General features: G+C 28.3%; 1 protein-coding gene across 1 annotated transcript in view; it reads right to left on the bottom strand.

Annotated features, from left to right (window-relative positions):
• Window positions 1-18,788, bottom strand: part of LOC101239717 (TBC1 domain family member 2B) — a 115,342-nt gene that overhangs the window by 58,746 nt on the left and 37,808 nt on the right. The window contains exons 14-17 of the mRNA XM_065791107.1: window positions 18,577-18,647; window positions 3,282-3,405; window positions 2,765-2,839; window positions 2,598-2,662 (exon numbers count right to left, since the gene is read on the bottom strand). Coding sequence (XP_065647179.1) covers window positions 2,598-2,662; window positions 2,765-2,839; window positions 3,282-3,405; window positions 18,577-18,647 — 335 coding nt within the window. The remainder of the gene's footprint in view (window positions 1-2,597; window positions 2,663-2,764; window positions 2,840-3,281; window positions 3,406-18,576; window positions 18,648-18,788) is intronic.

The raw sequence follows: 18,788 nt of genomic DNA, 5'->3' as shown, positions 1-18,788 counted from the left end.
ATTCACAGAATCGTTCAATTTCCATTTTTCACTTTAATATTCTAAAAGTTGTCATGGCAAAACAACAATTGTCTTATTGTGTCAGTGCAAAGGTTTTCCCTGCTACAAGTTATGATATTTCCTGATGAACTGAAAACCCTTTCAGACAGGGAACTTGATGCAGGAATGCAAAATATGGATCTGGAAATTTTAGCGAAGATGGAAAAAACCTTTAAATTATCTTTCCACTAGGTTAAAATGCTTGTGTTGCTTCTGGTGACAGGCTTTGGCATTGAAAAAAAAGAGGACATTTACTCTTCAATTGAAGACATATCACCCATTGCAATATCTTTGACATGTGACATACTAGCAACACAAAAGTCAATTGGTATAGAAAATGTGCAATTCTGTTAATTAAAATCCTCTGAGCTACATTTTGATACTTTATTTTCAATTTCAGTAAGCAAGGATTCAATAAAAGCTTTTATGTTCAGTAATAAAGTAACAACTTCATTTTTTTTATTTGTGAGGTGCACAGTAGTATTTTGAATCGTATAATAGTCCCAAATAATGGAACATGTTTTTGGCATTTTACATACAATAATAAAACTAATATATAAAAAAATGTCATTAAAGTTTTATAATACAGATAAAATGCTTTATTTATTATAATAAAAAAATGACATTTGGAAAATGAAATAAATTTATAAAAGCCAACTAACTGAAATTTATCAGCTGGAAACTTTTTTTTTTTTTACTTATATATTTTAAACTCAAGTTATAAGTTTAACAAATGTACAAAAATATTTTAAATTTTTCATTAAAGCTACAAAGTAATATTTTTATAAATTTATATTAATATATCTATAAAATTTTCTTTTGAAAAAAATTTTATAAAATTTTTGCTTATATAAAATTCTTGCTGAAAATTTCAAAACCTTTAGTTCGGTAATCGAACGGAATATTTTGAAATTTTTTTTTGCTACTTATCGTTCATTCAACCAAACGTCTATTAAATGAAACTTTTTTTTAAACGACTTAAAAATTTTTTTCATAAAAAACTATTGAAACGGAAAATAACAGAATCAATGGAAATTAACAAAAAAATATTGGTCCGTTAAAAAATTTTAATGGAAATTTTCTGTTATTATCGTTCGTTAAAATTTTTTAACGTAACGGACGTTAATGGTAACGGACGGAAATGGACGGATTTACCAGTTGGAAAAATCAAATGCCCATGCTTAATAAGAACATTGAACATTCAACTCTTTCACACCAAAACAGTTTGTTAATGAATCTCTGTCAAAATCAATAAATAATGGTTTTGAAAAATAAAGCCATTAACCAAACTACTTGATTTTATATTTTGATAACTTAATATTTGGCCATTATAAACAAACTTTAAAAGTAATGTGATAAAAATAAGTTTGAATATTTGGAAAATATCACATAAAGATAGTGACTGTAGATAAAATTTTTGCTTACCCAAATAATTTATCCCAAAGATTATCTCAATAATTTTCAAGGAAGTCAACTTTTAAGGGATTGAAAACCTATTTCAAATAATGTCAGAATGATTGGAAAAGATTTTGTTATAAGCCGTCACCCTCAGTGACAAAGGTGTTGACTTTGTGGTTACAAAAAAAACTACTCTGGGAAATAAAAAAACTTCAAATTTTTGTCAAAAATGCAATAAGTTTATTTGCAAGAATTACTCTGAAAATTTTTACACCAAATCTAAAATTTTATATAAATAATAATTATATATTTATATTTTATTAACCTTTATAAGTTTATATTTTTATTTTGTTATATTTTATTATAGTTTGATTTTATGGTAAAATTTTAAAATATTTGGTTCTTTCTTAATTGTTGGTCATTTCTGATATCTCAAAGATTTTCTTTTATAGTAGTATCTTGCAGAATGCACTGTTAAGCTTTTATAGTAATATCATTCAGAACGCACTTTAAGCTTTTATAGTAGTACCTTGCAGAATGTACTTTTAGACTTTTATAGTAGTATCTTGCAGAATGTACTTAGTTTCTTATAATATTCTTATAAATAGTGTCTTGATTAGTATTTTTTAGAATTCACAATGTTTTATTTTATATAAGTCAGATTTTCAAATTTTTTCTTGAAAGCAAAATGATGTTTGTGTCCATTATCATTGACGTTTAAATTTTTTAACCAAGAATAATTTTTTTTTCAATTTTAAATCTTTCAATCTTTTAAATCCTTCAGCCATTTAAAGTCTTCTGGTGTAAATATAATGCCTTCCTTCACTAATCATTAACTTTCAGTATTGTACAATGATTTTATAAATATTAAATTTAGAAAAAAAATTTAAAAAAAAACTTAAAAAAATAAATTTAGGTAAGAAAGAGTTAAAGAGTTTATTTCTGAACTTTTTCCAGTTATTTAAAAACTTTGGCATATATATAATTCTGGCATATATAAAACTAATATATATAAAACTATGCAACATACAACAACAATGCAACACACATACAACAATCATGCAACACATACAACAACAATGGTGAATGGTCATTATAAATTTCCAAAGGCATTTTGAGTCAACTCATAAAAATTGTCCCTAACAAAATAATTGACTTACTGCCGCCATATTTGTGCTCTAAATTGATGGGGTATTCCATATTGAATCAAATCAGCTAAGTCAGGCTGAAAAAAGCCAGTAAATTAAGATTGAAGAATGACAATTTTTTATCTTAAAATATTCAATTTTATATTTTAATTTCTGCTAAATTAAAGTTAAAAACTTACATCATCTAGAATATAAGTTTTAGATTTACAATGTGCACTAAAGAGTAACCACCTTTGATATTGTTCATCATCTGCCTAATTAACAATCAAAACTTTTGTTATTAAATGCTATGGTGGTCAGTAAATAATATGTGGTGGCCACTAAATGTTAAGACTACAAAAATATTGTTGCAAGAAAAAAGCTACTTTCAATTAAAACTAAATGGTATGCACTGATACAGAGTTCAAACCCACCACAGCCCTCAGTACTCAAGCAGTATCACACTAACTTGTTTCTTCACACAGCAACCTTGTTCATAAAGGTTTGTGATTTATAAGGTTGTGAGAGGGGTATAACAAAAATCAAGTAAAAAAAAAGTAGTTTTTTCAACTATAGTGGCCCCAGAGCTTTAGAAAGGTAAATAAAATAAAAATAAAAAACTTTTTTTTTAAGAAAAATTGTGACAATATATATGGATAAATATATATTAAACAAACAAATTATAAAATAAAAAATTGAAAAAACAAAAATAATTACTTGTAATTGTGAACTCATTGCAATCTTTAATATCTCACAGAGATATAACAATGTTTCAATTGGTCCTTCACTTTTTAAATGAAGAAAGCCAAGATGATCTACATGTGGGTTTGTGATGTAATCGCTATAATAAAAATAACATTAAATAAAAAATATTTTAATGTTTGTGGATGTTGTTTGAGTATTGGATGTTTGTATGTTGTTTGTGGGTGTTCTTTAAAAACTATTACAATAATATTTTATCATATAAAGTAAATTAAGTTGCACATTTAATTAGCAAACTGACAATTTGTACTATTTGAACACAAATTATATTTGATTAATGTCAAAATAACTAAATAAATCAAAATAACCGATCCTTATTCATATTTACAACAAAATAACCAATCAACATTCATATCTACAATAAAATAACCAATCAACATTTATGTTTACAATAAAATAACCAATCAACATTCATATTAACAATAAAGACAACTTTATAGAGTTTTGTAATTAAATTTTTTAAAGCTATCAAAAAATAAAAGCCTTTGAGCAAACAATTTTTTTTAACAGTCTAATTATAAAGTTAAATCTTGACTCCTTCTCTACCTTGATCCCTTCATTATTAACTTATACTGAGCAGTATATTAAATTGAATTTATTTAAAAATTAAAATTGTTATCCACAAATTAAAAAACTTTTTGAAAACTATTATCTGCAAATTATTTTTCAAAAAATAATCAAAAAATTATTGAAAAAAAAACAAAACCTAAAGATATCAAACATAATAATTTTAATTTTATTTATAATTATAATATACAAGAGTCTCTAAAAAATGTTTGAGTTTCTATTTCAATAACAATCTTAAGGTAAGATAAAGATTATTGCAGTGGTAAGATAAAGGTAACGGGTGAGACTGCGTTTAAAAGGGCATAACTCCTTTATTTTCAATGATTTTTTAAAAATTAAAAATGTATTAAGTAGAGATTTTTCAAGCTTTTAAAACATATATTAAATTATCTTCTATAACTCCATTTCTATGAATATTATTGATTTGACCGATCCCATAAGGCGTTGTATGGCAGTAAAGTCGATCTTATTCAAACAATAATTTATTCTATTGCAAAGTTGATCAATAGTTTCTGCTTGCCAGTTGTTCTTGTAAACTTCTCCTTTCAATTGAGACAAAAAGTCCTCAATAGGTCTGCATTCAGGTATGTTGGGAGGATTGTCTTCCTTTTCAACAAAATTAATGTTATTTTGTCTGAAATACTCCACTACAGTTTTTGCGTAATGTGATGTTGCTAGGTCAGGCCAGAATATGTAATTGTTGTCTAGATGATTTGCTTTGATGAAAGGAACAAGTCTTTTTTTGATGCACTCGCTCAGGTATAATTCTTGCTTGAGTGATTGCTTAGAAGGTACAAAAAAAGGTATAGAAATACCTTTAGCCAAATCGCAAATCCAGACCAACACTTTTTGCTCATATTTTTCAACTAGATCATATTTTACGCTTGGCAGTGTCAAAGCAGTGATACTTGAGTAGAAATTTTGGTTTCCGTTAATGGTGCTATGCTTCAAAATGAAATAAGATTCATCATCAATTATCCAATCGTGATTTTTATATTTTTCGTATAATCGACTGCATCTGGTTCTTATTTTGCATTTTTATGACTCTGTTCTTAATGAAATCTTTGTTTTTTTTTTGCATTTAATATCTGTGTGTTTCTTCAATGTTTTGCATATAAAAGACTGATTGCACACAAATTTTCTAGCTGCTTGCCTTTGTGAGACACCATCCATGTGGTCAAACATGGTCTTCAGCTTGGTAATGTTCTTTTTCGTCATTTTTTTGCGACTCAACCACTTCCTTTAACTCTTTGAGTTCCGATTCTATTTTCTGCCATTCAATTATACGGTATATGGTTGCTTTTGGTATTTTTTCTGCTTTAAAATGACAATAAGTGTAATATTTACCATTTTGCTTATTGTCCATGTAAAATCCATACACACGTTCCAGAGAAGCTCTTGCTTAGATTTGTTTATTTTTATTTTAAATCGTTGAATTTTAATTAACTTTTTAAAATTTAATACTAGAATAAATTTGCAATAAAATACATACAAAATATATATACAGCTAATAGTATTAGTACATACAAATTTAAATTAAACACAGTCTCATTTTTTTGTCATCACCTGTTAGTAGAAAGTAGTAATATCAGGGTGATGAAGTGGTCAGATAAAGGTAGTAGTATGTAATAATATTAAGGTGATGCAGTAGTAAGATAAGGTAGAAGTAAATTGTAATATTAAGGTGATGCAGTAGTAAGATAAGGTAGAAGTAAGTAGTAATCTTAAGGTGATGCAGTGGCAAGATAAGGTAGAAGTAAGTAATAATATTAAGATGTGTAAGTAGATAAGTGGAGGAACACTTAACTCACAATCAAGAGGTTTAAGGTTCATTTCCACCTATGCCTCACTATCCCATTTATGTCTCTGAGAGTACTATACTAAACCTGTTTTTATGTCCAAAGTTGTGCAAAAAATTTTTTTGCACAACTTTGGACATAAGCAAGAAAACTGTTCAGTTTGTTGTAAAAAATAAAAATGAGGTTGGTCTTTTCATACAATCAAATTCAAAAAAAGGAAAAACTCCAGCCAATAAGACTTCAGAAATGCGAACCAATGCAGTTCGAGAGCACATCCTAAGCTTTCCTCAGGTCGAATCTCACTACTGTCGGGCTTCATCAAAGGCAAAATACCTTAGTCTTACTAATAGTCAATACTAAGTATTGAGGAACTTTATAGACTATACAAAGATGATTATTGCACAACGAAAAATATCACAGATCCAGTTTCTATCGGTGTATATCAAAGAATATTTGTTACTGATTTTAATATAAAATTTTTTATTCCCAAAAAAGAACAATGCTCGATTTGCAATGCTTTTCGAAATGCCAGTGGTGATGATAAAGAAACGCTACGACCAAATTATGACAGTCATAAATTTCGTGAAAAGGAAGCTATGGACGAAAAAAATTCTGATAAGACTGCATCTGCTGCTGACAAGTCCATTCGTTCTATAACTTTTGACCTCGAAGCAGTGTTACCACTTCCATTTGCAGGTGATGCACAAATTTTCTATATGCGGAAACTTGCCGTTTATAATTTTACTATTTATGAAACGTCGACCAAAAAAGGAATTTGTTACCTATGGGACAAAAGTGAAGGTAAACGAGGAGCCAATGAAATAAATACAGCTCTGTTAGATTATATGAAGTCTCTTCCAGTTTCTGTGAAGAGGGTGACTTCTTTTAGTGATACGTGATCTGGACAAAATAAAAACCAATTTATTGTTGCGACAATGATGTACATTGTTCAAACAACTCACCTGGAATGCATCAATATGAAGTATATGGAGTCGGGTCATTCTTATTTAGAAGTTGACTCTATGCACAATACTATTGAACGCAGTAAGAGCCATCAAAAAATTTACACTACACGACAATACGAAGTTCTGATTGCTGCAGCGCGCAAGTATCCGTGTCCATATCTTGTTAAACCACTGCAACACACCGATTTTTTTGACTCAAAACAACTTTGCGGTAAAATTGTGAAAAATCGTACATAAAATATTGAAGGTGAAACCGTCAACTGGTTGAATATTAAGTGGGCAAGGTTTGAAAAGTCAAGACCGTTCATTATGCAGTACAAATATAGCATTACGTCGCCCTACCTTTATGGAAATAAATGTACAGTCTGGAAGAGGACGACGATCCAACATCGAAGGATTAGAGCCTCAGCCATTGTATCCTACTCGCCTGCCTATTTCGGATGCGAAAAAAAAAGATCTCATGTGTATGCTGAAATCGCGTGTTATTCCACCAGAATATGCCCAATGGTATAACAACCTACCGTCTGCAGTACCCATGAGAGACAGTTTACCAGAACCAACTGCTGATGAGTCAGAAATTGATGAATCGGACTATGAAGACAACTAGAACTAAGACTTAGTTTTCTGTCAGTCATTTTTTTCAGTATTACTATTATTATTCTGTTATATAATTTTGCTATTAAAACAATTTTGTTCTTAACTCGGACTATGAAGATAACTAGAACTAAGACTTTGTTTTTTGTCAGTCATTTTTTTCAGTATTACTATAATAAATATTCTGTTATATAATTTTGCTATTATAACAATTATGTGATTTTTCTGCTAATTAAGATTAAGATTTCACTTAGAATTTAATAATATTGATTACAAAAACATTGTTTACAAATTTATAAATTCTGTTCAATTCACAGTTATTTTGAGTAAAGGTTCTATCTCCATGGTAATTGTAAAATTTGTCCCAAAATGTTACTAATTTTAAAAAGTTTGAACTATGATTGTCATTATCTGATAGTTTACACAATCATAAAAAGCATTTCGTATTAATTAAAAAAGAATTTTAATTGGATTCATTATGTTTATAAATTTCAAAAATTCTATTCAACTCGCAATTAATTTAGGCAAAGGTTCTATCTCCATGATGACTTTTATAATTTGTGCCATACTCTCTTCAATGTTAATAATTTCAAAAAAGTTGAATTATTCCTATCATGTTTGATAGTTCTAATTGATCAAAAAACTATAACACTAACAAAAAATGAAATTGCTGATTTATGCTTAATGCTCAAACTTTGTTTTTGTTCTCCTGCAAAACTACCCAAAATGGAGATAGAACCTCTGCCCTCTAAGGCGACGATATATGAATGAATTTATTTAATTTGACATTTCTAGTTGAACTATTTTTTTTTTAATTAAAGTTCACCATATGAAAAAAATTCTTAAATGGGTTTAATGTTTAGATTTAGGGGGTGGGAGCAGATTCTTTTCAAAAACTTGTTCAAAGGTCACCCTAATATATGTGTGTAAATATATAGTGTATATGTGCATATATATATATATATATATATATATATATATATATATATATATATATATATATATATATATATTAGAGGTGGGAATTTTTTTTTCAAGTGAATATAACTATTGACAAATATAACTATTGACGATGAATATAACAATTGGTGGAGCAATTACCTAAAACTCACAAAACATAAAAATAAACTGCGTAAACGTAAAAAACCCTCTGTGCAAATCCATAAAGTATAGCCAAAAGTTTGAAAGTTTGCCGACCAAATTGGTCGCCCTTCCAATATTTCAAAGCCAAGAAATTGTATATATGGAAATTTGATTGAGAAACCACTGATTGATTTTTCTAAAATTATCTAAGAAAAAGCAGATATTAGGAAGACATCATTTCCTTTTAGAATTGGCTAATACTCCTAAATTAAGTGATGTTATTAAATAAATCTCAATTAAAGTTTGTCAATTATAAAATAAAATGACAATACCATATTTTATGGAGAGATCTGTGCAAAGAAAAGTTAAGTCTGCCATTCAAATCTATAAATTTGTTATTAAATCAATACAAAGTACAAATAAGACAAGTAGTATAAATAGCTGGGATAAATTATTTGACTTATTCTCTAAAAATGCTAAATTTAAAAATCTGGAAGACAAACTCTTTTATAAACTTCAGAAATCTTTAGATGGATGCAATGGGCAGTGCAGTATTGTGACAAAGACTATAACAACACATACACAAGACCTACCACCTAAAAGAAAAGAACTTGAAACAAATTATAGTCAATTGTTTGATGACACAGATAATTTGAGTAGTGAAAGTTCAGATAATAGTACAAGAATCGATTACACAATCGCATTGAAACGTGCAAATATCCCCGGGAAAATGTTAGCTAAGATATCTGAAAATGAAAGGTATCCAATTATAGCACTTGCATTTTGAACAAGTCTAAACCTTTGGCTATATCTTTGAAAAAATTAGAGAAACGCAACTCTGTTTCTATTTATAACGTTACACAATATTATCATCATGTATCATCCTCGCCGACTTCATGTTCTTGACCTGACTCTTGAGCATTTTATAATTTCAAAGTTTGATTCCTTATCAACATCGCCTAATATTAATTACTGGTTCATTATTTAGTTGATTTGTAACTACCATAATTTAATTGGAAAATACCTGGCCTAACGGGTCAATTATTAAAAGTAAAAAACATGACAAGAATGACAATACGGAGCTGGCTTTGTTATGTAAAGGATACAAGTCTTATTGAGACTTAATGAATTTAACCCCAATTCATTTTTCTAAACCAGGACCTATTTAAAATGCACAATGGATTTCTAGAGCTATCTATTGCTTGGAATATATGCTTTTGACTCAATCAAAAAAATAGAATCAATAATAGAGGCAGGCAATTTTATTGTAGATCACTGGGCCAAACCATGATTCTCTTGCAGAAGAAATGTTGAACAATACAACATAGTTAAAATTGGCATTAACTGGTAATTGCCTCGAGTGCTTAAAAAGACACTGTGATATTAGGAATGATTGTCCATTAGACATTAATTACACAAATGAAGTGTGCGAAAGGTCACTTGCAAAAGTTAACTTAATTCTTCAAAGAAACGTCATATACTTAGAGGCCAAATTTCTGAGACACTGTAATAAACTTTGATCTGCCTATGTGTGTAATTGTAATAAAATAGTTTAGTGTTTGAACTATATTTACTTCCATGATGCAGTTTTCAAAGTTTTATAACTAAAAATTTAGAACTTAACATACAATATCATTACCCCAGGTTACACAGATTTTTAGGCGTAGTTTGTAAGCATGGAGGCTAGCCACACTAGATAATTTGCAGGGCCTGCGAATTTGGGAGCCCTTTTACAAATTAAGGGGTCCTTTTCCAAATATAAGGATTTTTTAGTAATACACGTAGTAATAAAAGGTTTTTAAGATTTTAAGCCCTATTGACAGTTTGGAGGAGGTGGGGAGGGGCTTTGACCCTCTAGCCACAGCAGTTTGTAAGGTTTTTTCAGCCCTATGTAAATTTGTTACTTTGTTTTTTTTAACTAATATTTTAGTTCATAAAGGTCATTTGTTTTAAAAACAAGAGTTTTAAATCTGTCGCAACAATTAATTTTTGAAAAATTTTATCATTTCCACAAAACGAGTTTGTACAGAGAGTTTTTGAATCTGTTACGGTTAAAATTATTTGTAAAATACTTTTTATACTATTTCTCCACCAGTAGTAATAAGGTATATTGAGTTTAAGAAAAAAATGTAAAAAATTCCCACCCTTAATATATATATATATATATATATATATATATATATATATATATATATATATATATATATATATATATATATATATACAATCAAATAAACTACAAAATTTTTTTATTAATACTTTTAATTTGCTGTTTAAATTGCCTCTCTCAACCCTTTAATTTAAGAAATACGAACCTTTAAAAAACAAGGTTGCTGTGCAATTAACAGCGTTCTGCCACACACCACTACTTCACAAGAAAACTCGGACCCAATGAATTATTTCATACAACAATTTCATACCTATCGTAAGAATCAACAATAAAAAACCTTCAAAAGCTTCAAAGAAAAAACAAAATCTGGAAGAAATATAATATAATTTGAATAGCAACTATTGAATTTATGAAGAAAAAAAAGGCAAACAGTAAAAAATAAAAAGGAGGCAAAAGTTCACAGCAAGAGCAATTAAGACTATTCTTTACGGCACATTGTGTTTGCATAGAGAACTGAATAATAGAGGTAGAAAACTGTATCAAGAGTAAGTATTTTCGCCATTGAAAAAAATGACAATGGCTACCATAGAAAACACTTATTTTCAAATAGACTTGAAAATCATATTAAATGTTAGGAAAAAAAACTACTGATTTAAAAGTAATATATCTAAAGTTTGTTATTTTAAGACACTATTTTATTGACCTTGCAAATAATAATAAGCATACTGTGGACAACAGTTCGAAAGATTAGAGAAGTCACAAGAGAAAATAGAAACAATAAATGCAATTATCCAGCAGACAGAAAAACAAGACTCAGTAAAATTCTATTATTGTATAAAAATATATCAAACTATTATTTATACACTAATTAAACTCTAATTACGCAAAACTATGATGACTATTACTTCAACCTTCAGTTGCACTACTTGACTAATGATTAAATGCACTTAAACAAAATGTTGCTACATTAAACATAGCGTTAAAAAACCTATATAAGAAGAAAGCCTCACAAAAAACAAAATAATTAACAAATTAAAACAACATGTTAAAAAGTTTAAAAGGAACAACCAGTAAAATAACCAAGCCATGCTCTGCAACAAACTCAGCGGTCATAGCAGCAACTAATGCTAACACAAAACTACAAGAGTCTAAAGTAAAAAACATCATTATCTTCAGTTTTTCAAGTGACCCAAACAAAAGTGAGACTCGTTTTACAAACAACCTACTAGAAGTTATCAAAATTCAAACTTGAATTGCAAAATCAAAGCATATTAAGCTCACCTGATTAAACGCAAAACAAAACAAGCCTGAACCACACCTCATAGAGCTTGAAACAACTGAAAACAGAAATGCTGTACTTGCAGCAGCAAAAAAACTTGCAAATTCAGATTACACAATCATTTTATCTGCTTTAGACCACACACCAACAGAACACCAAAGACCACACACCAACAGAACAATCCGAGTACAAAGAACTACTAATAAAAGACAACAAATTACTTAAGACTGTAGACAATAAAAATATATACAGATTTGTTATTAGAAAAAACTCTCTTAAATGTTTTGACTTAACAAAGAAAATAAACATTAATGTCATATAAAAGCATCATTTTATTGACAACAATACTACAAAACAAGCCTTATATTAATTATAAAATATTTCAGGCACCACCAAATCACTACCCAAATTTTATCAACCTCTCTTAATAAAATTCTGCCAAAAACCACTAAATCCCAATGTAGCAAAATTTCCACCCAAAATTACAATATCCTACAAATGTATATAAAATCTTATATAAAATCATCATTAACAATTCCAAATCTTCAAAACCTTTAAAAAAGAAAATTACCCTAAAATAAATGAACATTTAAATAATACAGACTGAATAAATATTTTTCAAGATAATAGCGCATATCATTGTTATCAAATACAGTCTAATGAATTACAAACAAGTGGGTGCTGGAGGACTGCTCTGCATTCATCCCTCTACACTGCTTGATTCTAAGGGTTTTAGGTTGAATTTCAAAAGACATGAGGTTTTTCTTCAGATTCTAATAATATGTATAGGTACAAGCTGGAATGTGTCGAAAACAAAATCCTATGCGTTCCTTCTTAGTACAAAATTGATATTTTCCGAAATCCAGAAAATAGTGTTTAAAAAACAATATCATTTTTATTATTTTATCTCTTATTTTAAATATCATAGAAACCCACATGACCATTCATTGTCTTCATCTTCAAAACGTGGTTGATATATAATAATACCTTTTAATAACTTTATGGCTATCATTCTACTAGAATTATTTTTTTGGGTCTGTTCTGTATATTACAAGTTTCAAAGCAAAATAAAATGTATAGAAAATAGTTTTTCTTTACATTAAACAATAAGATCATATATATTATATAAACAAGTTAAAACATACATGTATTTAATTAGTTGAAATTCTCATAGAGCTGTAGGTGGAAGCCGCTTTTTTAAGCTTCAATCTGTGTCAATCTGTTTTTGTTAGTCTCTGCAACGTCATAACGCTCCAATTTTTTTGTTAAATTTTTATGTATAGCCTTGGATGTTTGCTCTGAAAATAGTTCAAGAGGTTTCTGATTTCTCTTAAGAAAACCTACAAGGTGGTATTTGATAATATGGAACTTCCATCCCGGTGATAACCCTATGTCAAACACATCTTTACAATAGTATTCTAAATATTCAGCAGATTCAATAAACTGCAAGGTGTTTTTAATGTATCTAGATTTTGCAGCATGCCAAAACAACTTTTTGAAACTGATATATTTTGAGTATATGATTAGAACATCTGCCACCATTATACCCATGCCATATAATTGTATTTTTGTCGAAAAAGGATTTCAGGCCCTCATTGACAATAAAAATTTCAACAATTTTTGTTACAACATGCTTATACATTTGAAGTGACAGAGGAGGGATGGTATCAAGAATAAATTTTCTGGGATCTTCCTCAAGTAAACTTGGGTTAATAACATTATTGAATAATTTCATACTCTTACAAGAAAATCCTGCATCTTGGTACTGATAGTAATCTGAACTTAAAGAGGCAAAAGTTCTTAAGTCACCCGATGAGCTAAAAGTACCAGTACAGTAAAAACAAGCATGTTTTCCACCATGACGTAATAAATTGTTTTGTTATTCTGAGATTTAATGTTTTAATAGATACTTATAAAAATAATTAAAACTAGGCAAAATTTTTTACTGATATGCCAAGGAGTACGTTTATGAGCTTTAGGTCAGAAAGGACAAAAAATTTGAGCTGATTTAGCTTTATTAATTTAATATCCATTCCAAGAATATGGTAATTCTCCTTGACATTATATGCCAAAGGAGAGAGGCTTTTATAGGATCTAATACACATAGAAAGCATATTTCTTGAACAAGTCTGGTGAGATCTTTATGTATGCAACATCTTTTAACACTAAGTTTTCAAGTTTATCTACCTTTCCATTAAAAAAAGCAATTTTTCTGTATCTGTAAAACTTTAATAGAGCATGAGAACGCTTCATAACCGTAGCAATTAAATTCTTTTCAACACCTAGTTTAAAAATACCATATTGTAAATAGTGTGTGTTGTATTGACTATTATAAATCTTTTGAAAATAAATAAACTAATATATCGCCGTTTAATATATATTATAAAATATTTAGACACCTAGACAACCAAAATGTTTTTATAAATATATAAGAATATTACGAACAACTTTTTCAGCAGATCATGATTTTTCTTGATATCTAATATTGTATCAGTATACTACTTTATTTGTTTAGAGCTTAGTTTGGGTTCTACAGGTAGCAGTGATCCTCCTAAAATTAGAAAAGAGTATTGCAGCAAGTCATTATAAATAAATAAACCAATAAATGAAAATCTACTAGTGGATAATTGTAACGAATTTTTGGTCTTTACTAGAAACTTTAAAACATGTGAGGTTATTTCATCTGACATCTTTTTATTGTTGGAAAGAATAAGATTCTTAGCATTTTGAACAGCAGATGTTCTCGTGCATGGGTGCCTAATGCTCTTTCCATCTAGTTGAAAACAATATGTGCAGAATAAGTTTAACCTTTCAATACAGAAACTTTAATTTGACTCAATGATATAATCTTTTAAATTGAAAAACTTACAACATATTGGATATAACTTTTTTAGTCTTTTCATAATTCACAGACCTGATCATTTAACGGAAATGTGTCAACAAAATATCAAAAAATATTTTATTTTGACATTATTATGTGGCACTTTTCAGTTAAACAAAGGTTGCATAATTTTCCTCCTGGTTTAAACAGTTGCAATTTATTAACAATTTTTCATATTATTATAGTGTTTGTTTACCCCATTTATTTCAATTTCCCACATAAATTCGGAAAGTTCTGTTGAGTTTGCTTTATTTTTGTGTTGGAATGAGTTTTTGTGTTTGTACCAACAAACACAGAATGAATTTTTGTGTTCGTACACATTTTAGATTTTAGTTTAATTCATCCATAGTCATAGTATTTAACTGTAGAAAACAATATGTGCAGAATAAGTTTAATCTTTCAATACAGAAACTTTCATTTGACTCAATGATATAATCTTTTAAATTGAAAAACTTGTGGCTGCGCTTGTCTGATGTCATACAACATATTGGACATATGTATTTATTGTCAGTTGAAGTAAGTCTTCCAATCTTTATAAGTAACTCTCTTTTCCAAACCTCTTCAATAATTTTCACCAGTTTTCCTTTCTGTGAACACGATTATTTGTATTTTTAGTAAAATATTTTAAATAAATTTTAATAAATTAATAAAATATTTATAAAAAACAGTAACATTTTTGGCAAAGAGAGTATTTTTGCTGCAGCAACAAAGTCCAGTTCGAAATGCATTTATATCAAAACTGAACCCTTCGTGTACATTGTCTAGAACTATTGTCACCAATGATGGCATACTACAAAGAGAGCAATTGTCTGTTTTGTTACAGTAACAAAAACAAACTGAATCTCTAGATTCATTATGATTTTGTTCAATTAAAAGATGCCATTTGATATATTAAAAGATGAGATATTTGATATTTGTAGTATTTAACTTGGGTAGATTTTAAAAATAATATTACACTTTTTATTAATAAAAATAAATGTTTATAAAATAAAAATGTTACAAAAGGTAGTTATAAAATTATTATAGTTATACAAGTTTTAACATTTAATATTTCTAAACGAGTCATCAATCGCTTTAAAAGCTTTATTAGTGAAACTATTAAAAGTATTATTATAAATTAAATAAACCATATTTTGAAGACAAAAACAATGGAATGTCACGTAGGTTTCTATGATATTTATTATAAGAGATAGCTACAATAATAACAATGATATAGTTTTTAAGCACTATTTTCTGGTTTTCGGAAAATATCAATTTTGAACTAAGAAGAAACGCTTTGGATTTTATTTTCAACACATTCCAGCTCGTACCTATACATATTAATAGAATCTGAAGAAAAACCTCATGTCTTTTGAAATTCAACTTAAAACCTTCAGAATCAAGCAGTGTCCAGCACCATGGATGAAAAATGAACTTTTTGCCCTAATCAAAAGCAAAAGGAAACTCTGATTTAACAATTTCTATAGCAAATGGAAAGTAACTACCCTTAAGTAACTACCCTTATTTTTCTTTTTGTTTGCATAAATAGAAAACACAGAGTAGTTAATTAAATCACCTTAATGAGATCATCCTGGTCAATATGGTCAAATCAATATTAATAGGGTCACCATTGCCAACATCTTAAAAAAACAACCAGTCTTCTTGACTGAAAAAGTCTGTAACTATAGACCAATCTTGATCAAAAAACCTGTAACTATAGACCAATCTTGATCAAAAAGCCTTTAACTATAGACCAATCTTGATCAAAAAGCCTGTAATTATAGACCAATCTTGATCAAAAAACCTGTAATTATAGACCAATCTTAATCAAAAAGCCTGTAACTATAGACCAGTCTTAATCAAAAAGCCTGTAACTATAGACCGTTCTTGATCAAAAAGCCTGTAACTATAGACCGATCAAAAAACTATAGACTGATTTAATTAAAGATCAGTCTATAGTTACAGTTACAGTTAAAACTAAATTTATTACTTGAAATATAATTAAGACAATGAAAAAAAAAAAGTTAAAGCCAAGATCATGAAACACTTAACGTCAAACTCTTCTCAGACAGACAACACAGTTTTGTAAACAGAAAATGTGTCACAAACTTTTTAGAAAAATGGACTTCTTTGACCCATAGCATATTTCTTAAACTCCCTGTTGATAAATTATTCGTTGACTGTCAAAACTCTTCAATAAAGTTCTGCATAAAAGACTATTTCATAAACTGGAGATTTATGGTATAGAAGGTAATCTCTTAAACTGGATTAAAGCCTTTTTTTTATTAGAACCCGACACATCATACTTGTTGACATGTCATCCAAGTTGGAACAAGTCACAAGTGGATTTCTACAAGGCTCTGTGCTTGACCTGATGCTCTACATTTTTTTAATCAATGATCTTAAATTCAAAATCCAACCTCTTATTTCGACCCCAAAAGCTGAGAAAATATTTGTTTCACTAAAACATACTTTTATAAGCAGAGACTTATGGAAAACAAAACTATGGAAAAAACTTTACACCACTTATGTACACCCTTATCTCAAATTTGGCATTACTGCATAGTACCCTAATCTCCAGAAAGATATTGATGAATAAGAATGAGTTCAGTGCCATGCAAAATCTCATACAAGCCTTATAACTACAAAATGAGGAGCTTCAAAATTGTATAATATTAACATCATCTCCTGGCATGCTCCATCTATTAGCATTCCTCCATTATACAGCCATTGCACACTGAGAAAAAGACTATAACTGTCTTGTCTGATACAACTTATTTAACACCTGCATTGTTACGCAGTGGAATGCTGTTCCTGATAAAGTTGAACATGCCAGATTTGTCAAATGTTTTCAAATCTCCCTTGACAGTCATATTCACTACAACACATCATCTACTGTGACCATTATAGTAGTTAAAAAGTGTAAGCCCTGCTAACTAATGCTGTGTTTAATAATAGTTTATCATTGTTTTGAACTGTATTAATAAGTTTTAATAAATTAACTTATTATTTAATAATGCCAAGAAGACAAAGACTATCTTATTTATTTATTTCATTGTAAATTTATTACCAAAGCCAGTAACTATAGACTAATCTATAGAAGATTTGATCATTATAAATATATTACCTAAGATAAAATTTAAAACTTAACAACAACAATGGAACATTTAAAATTTAAACCAGTGTCGATTAAAACAAAGAGGTCTGATAAATTTTGTAATAGGTAAGATATATAGAAAATAGTCTTATAATAAGATTAAATTGAAAACCACAAATATTGGAGAAAGATGAATTTGAAAAATTGGTTTTTTGATGTTTTTGGTTACTACAGTCATTGTTATTTCAAAATATTAAAATAAACTTGATTCAAACAGGATAGCACAACTGCTTATCATCTAAAATGCATTAAGCATTTTAAATGATAAGCAATTGCCTAATCCTTATTAATAAGCTATTATTATTAATAAGTTATTATAATTTAAAAGCACCTTGAAATACAAATATGCACAACATGACACTGTTAATGCTCAAGAAAATTACTTAAAAAGTAAAATGATTTAAAATGATGTGTAAACTTGAACTCATTTAATACAAAAACTTAACAACTACTAAAATTCTTAATTTACTTAAGATAATTTATCAAAGTAATGTGTGCGTTAAATCAAATTTCAATAACTGTATAAGTAAAATTAAGATAAAAATAAATAAATATTAAAAAAAAAAAAATGAAACACGTGCATTGCTATGCAATTTTCCATGGAGAATAAAGACCTACTAGACTGCTTAACTTTAGCAACCTAAAATAATTCTATTTTTCAAACAATCTGGGATGAAGACTTATTTAAAAAGTGACTAAAAAAATTCAAAAAAGAATACCATTGTAGGTGCATATATCCCTGTTCTACTTCCATGGTATATAGGAACAATTTATAATCATAAACTATACTTAAAAATATATTCACTTACTTAAACTATACTTAAAAACATATTTACTTATCAAAACAAGGAATACTCTGGTCTTTAGCATGTTCTTCTTGAAGTAACTTAAAAACCAATCGACTGCTCTAAATTAGAAATTTAAAAACAAATAATCTGCTTTGTAAAAAAAAATTTAAAAACCAATCAACTGCTCTAAAAAAGAAATTTAAAAAACCAACCAACTGCTCTAAGAAGAAATTAAAAAACAAACCAACTGCTCTAAAAAA

Source organism: Hydra vulgaris, chromosome 02 (genome assembly GCF_038396675.1).
Source record: "Hydra vulgaris chromosome 02, alternate assembly HydraT2T_AEP".
In the NCBI taxonomy this organism is placed as follows: Eukaryota; Metazoa; Cnidaria; class Hydrozoa; order Anthoathecata; family Hydridae; genus Hydra; species Hydra vulgaris.
Note: the sequence above shows the minus strand (reverse complement) of the source record. Positions and strands in the feature narration are given on the sequence as shown.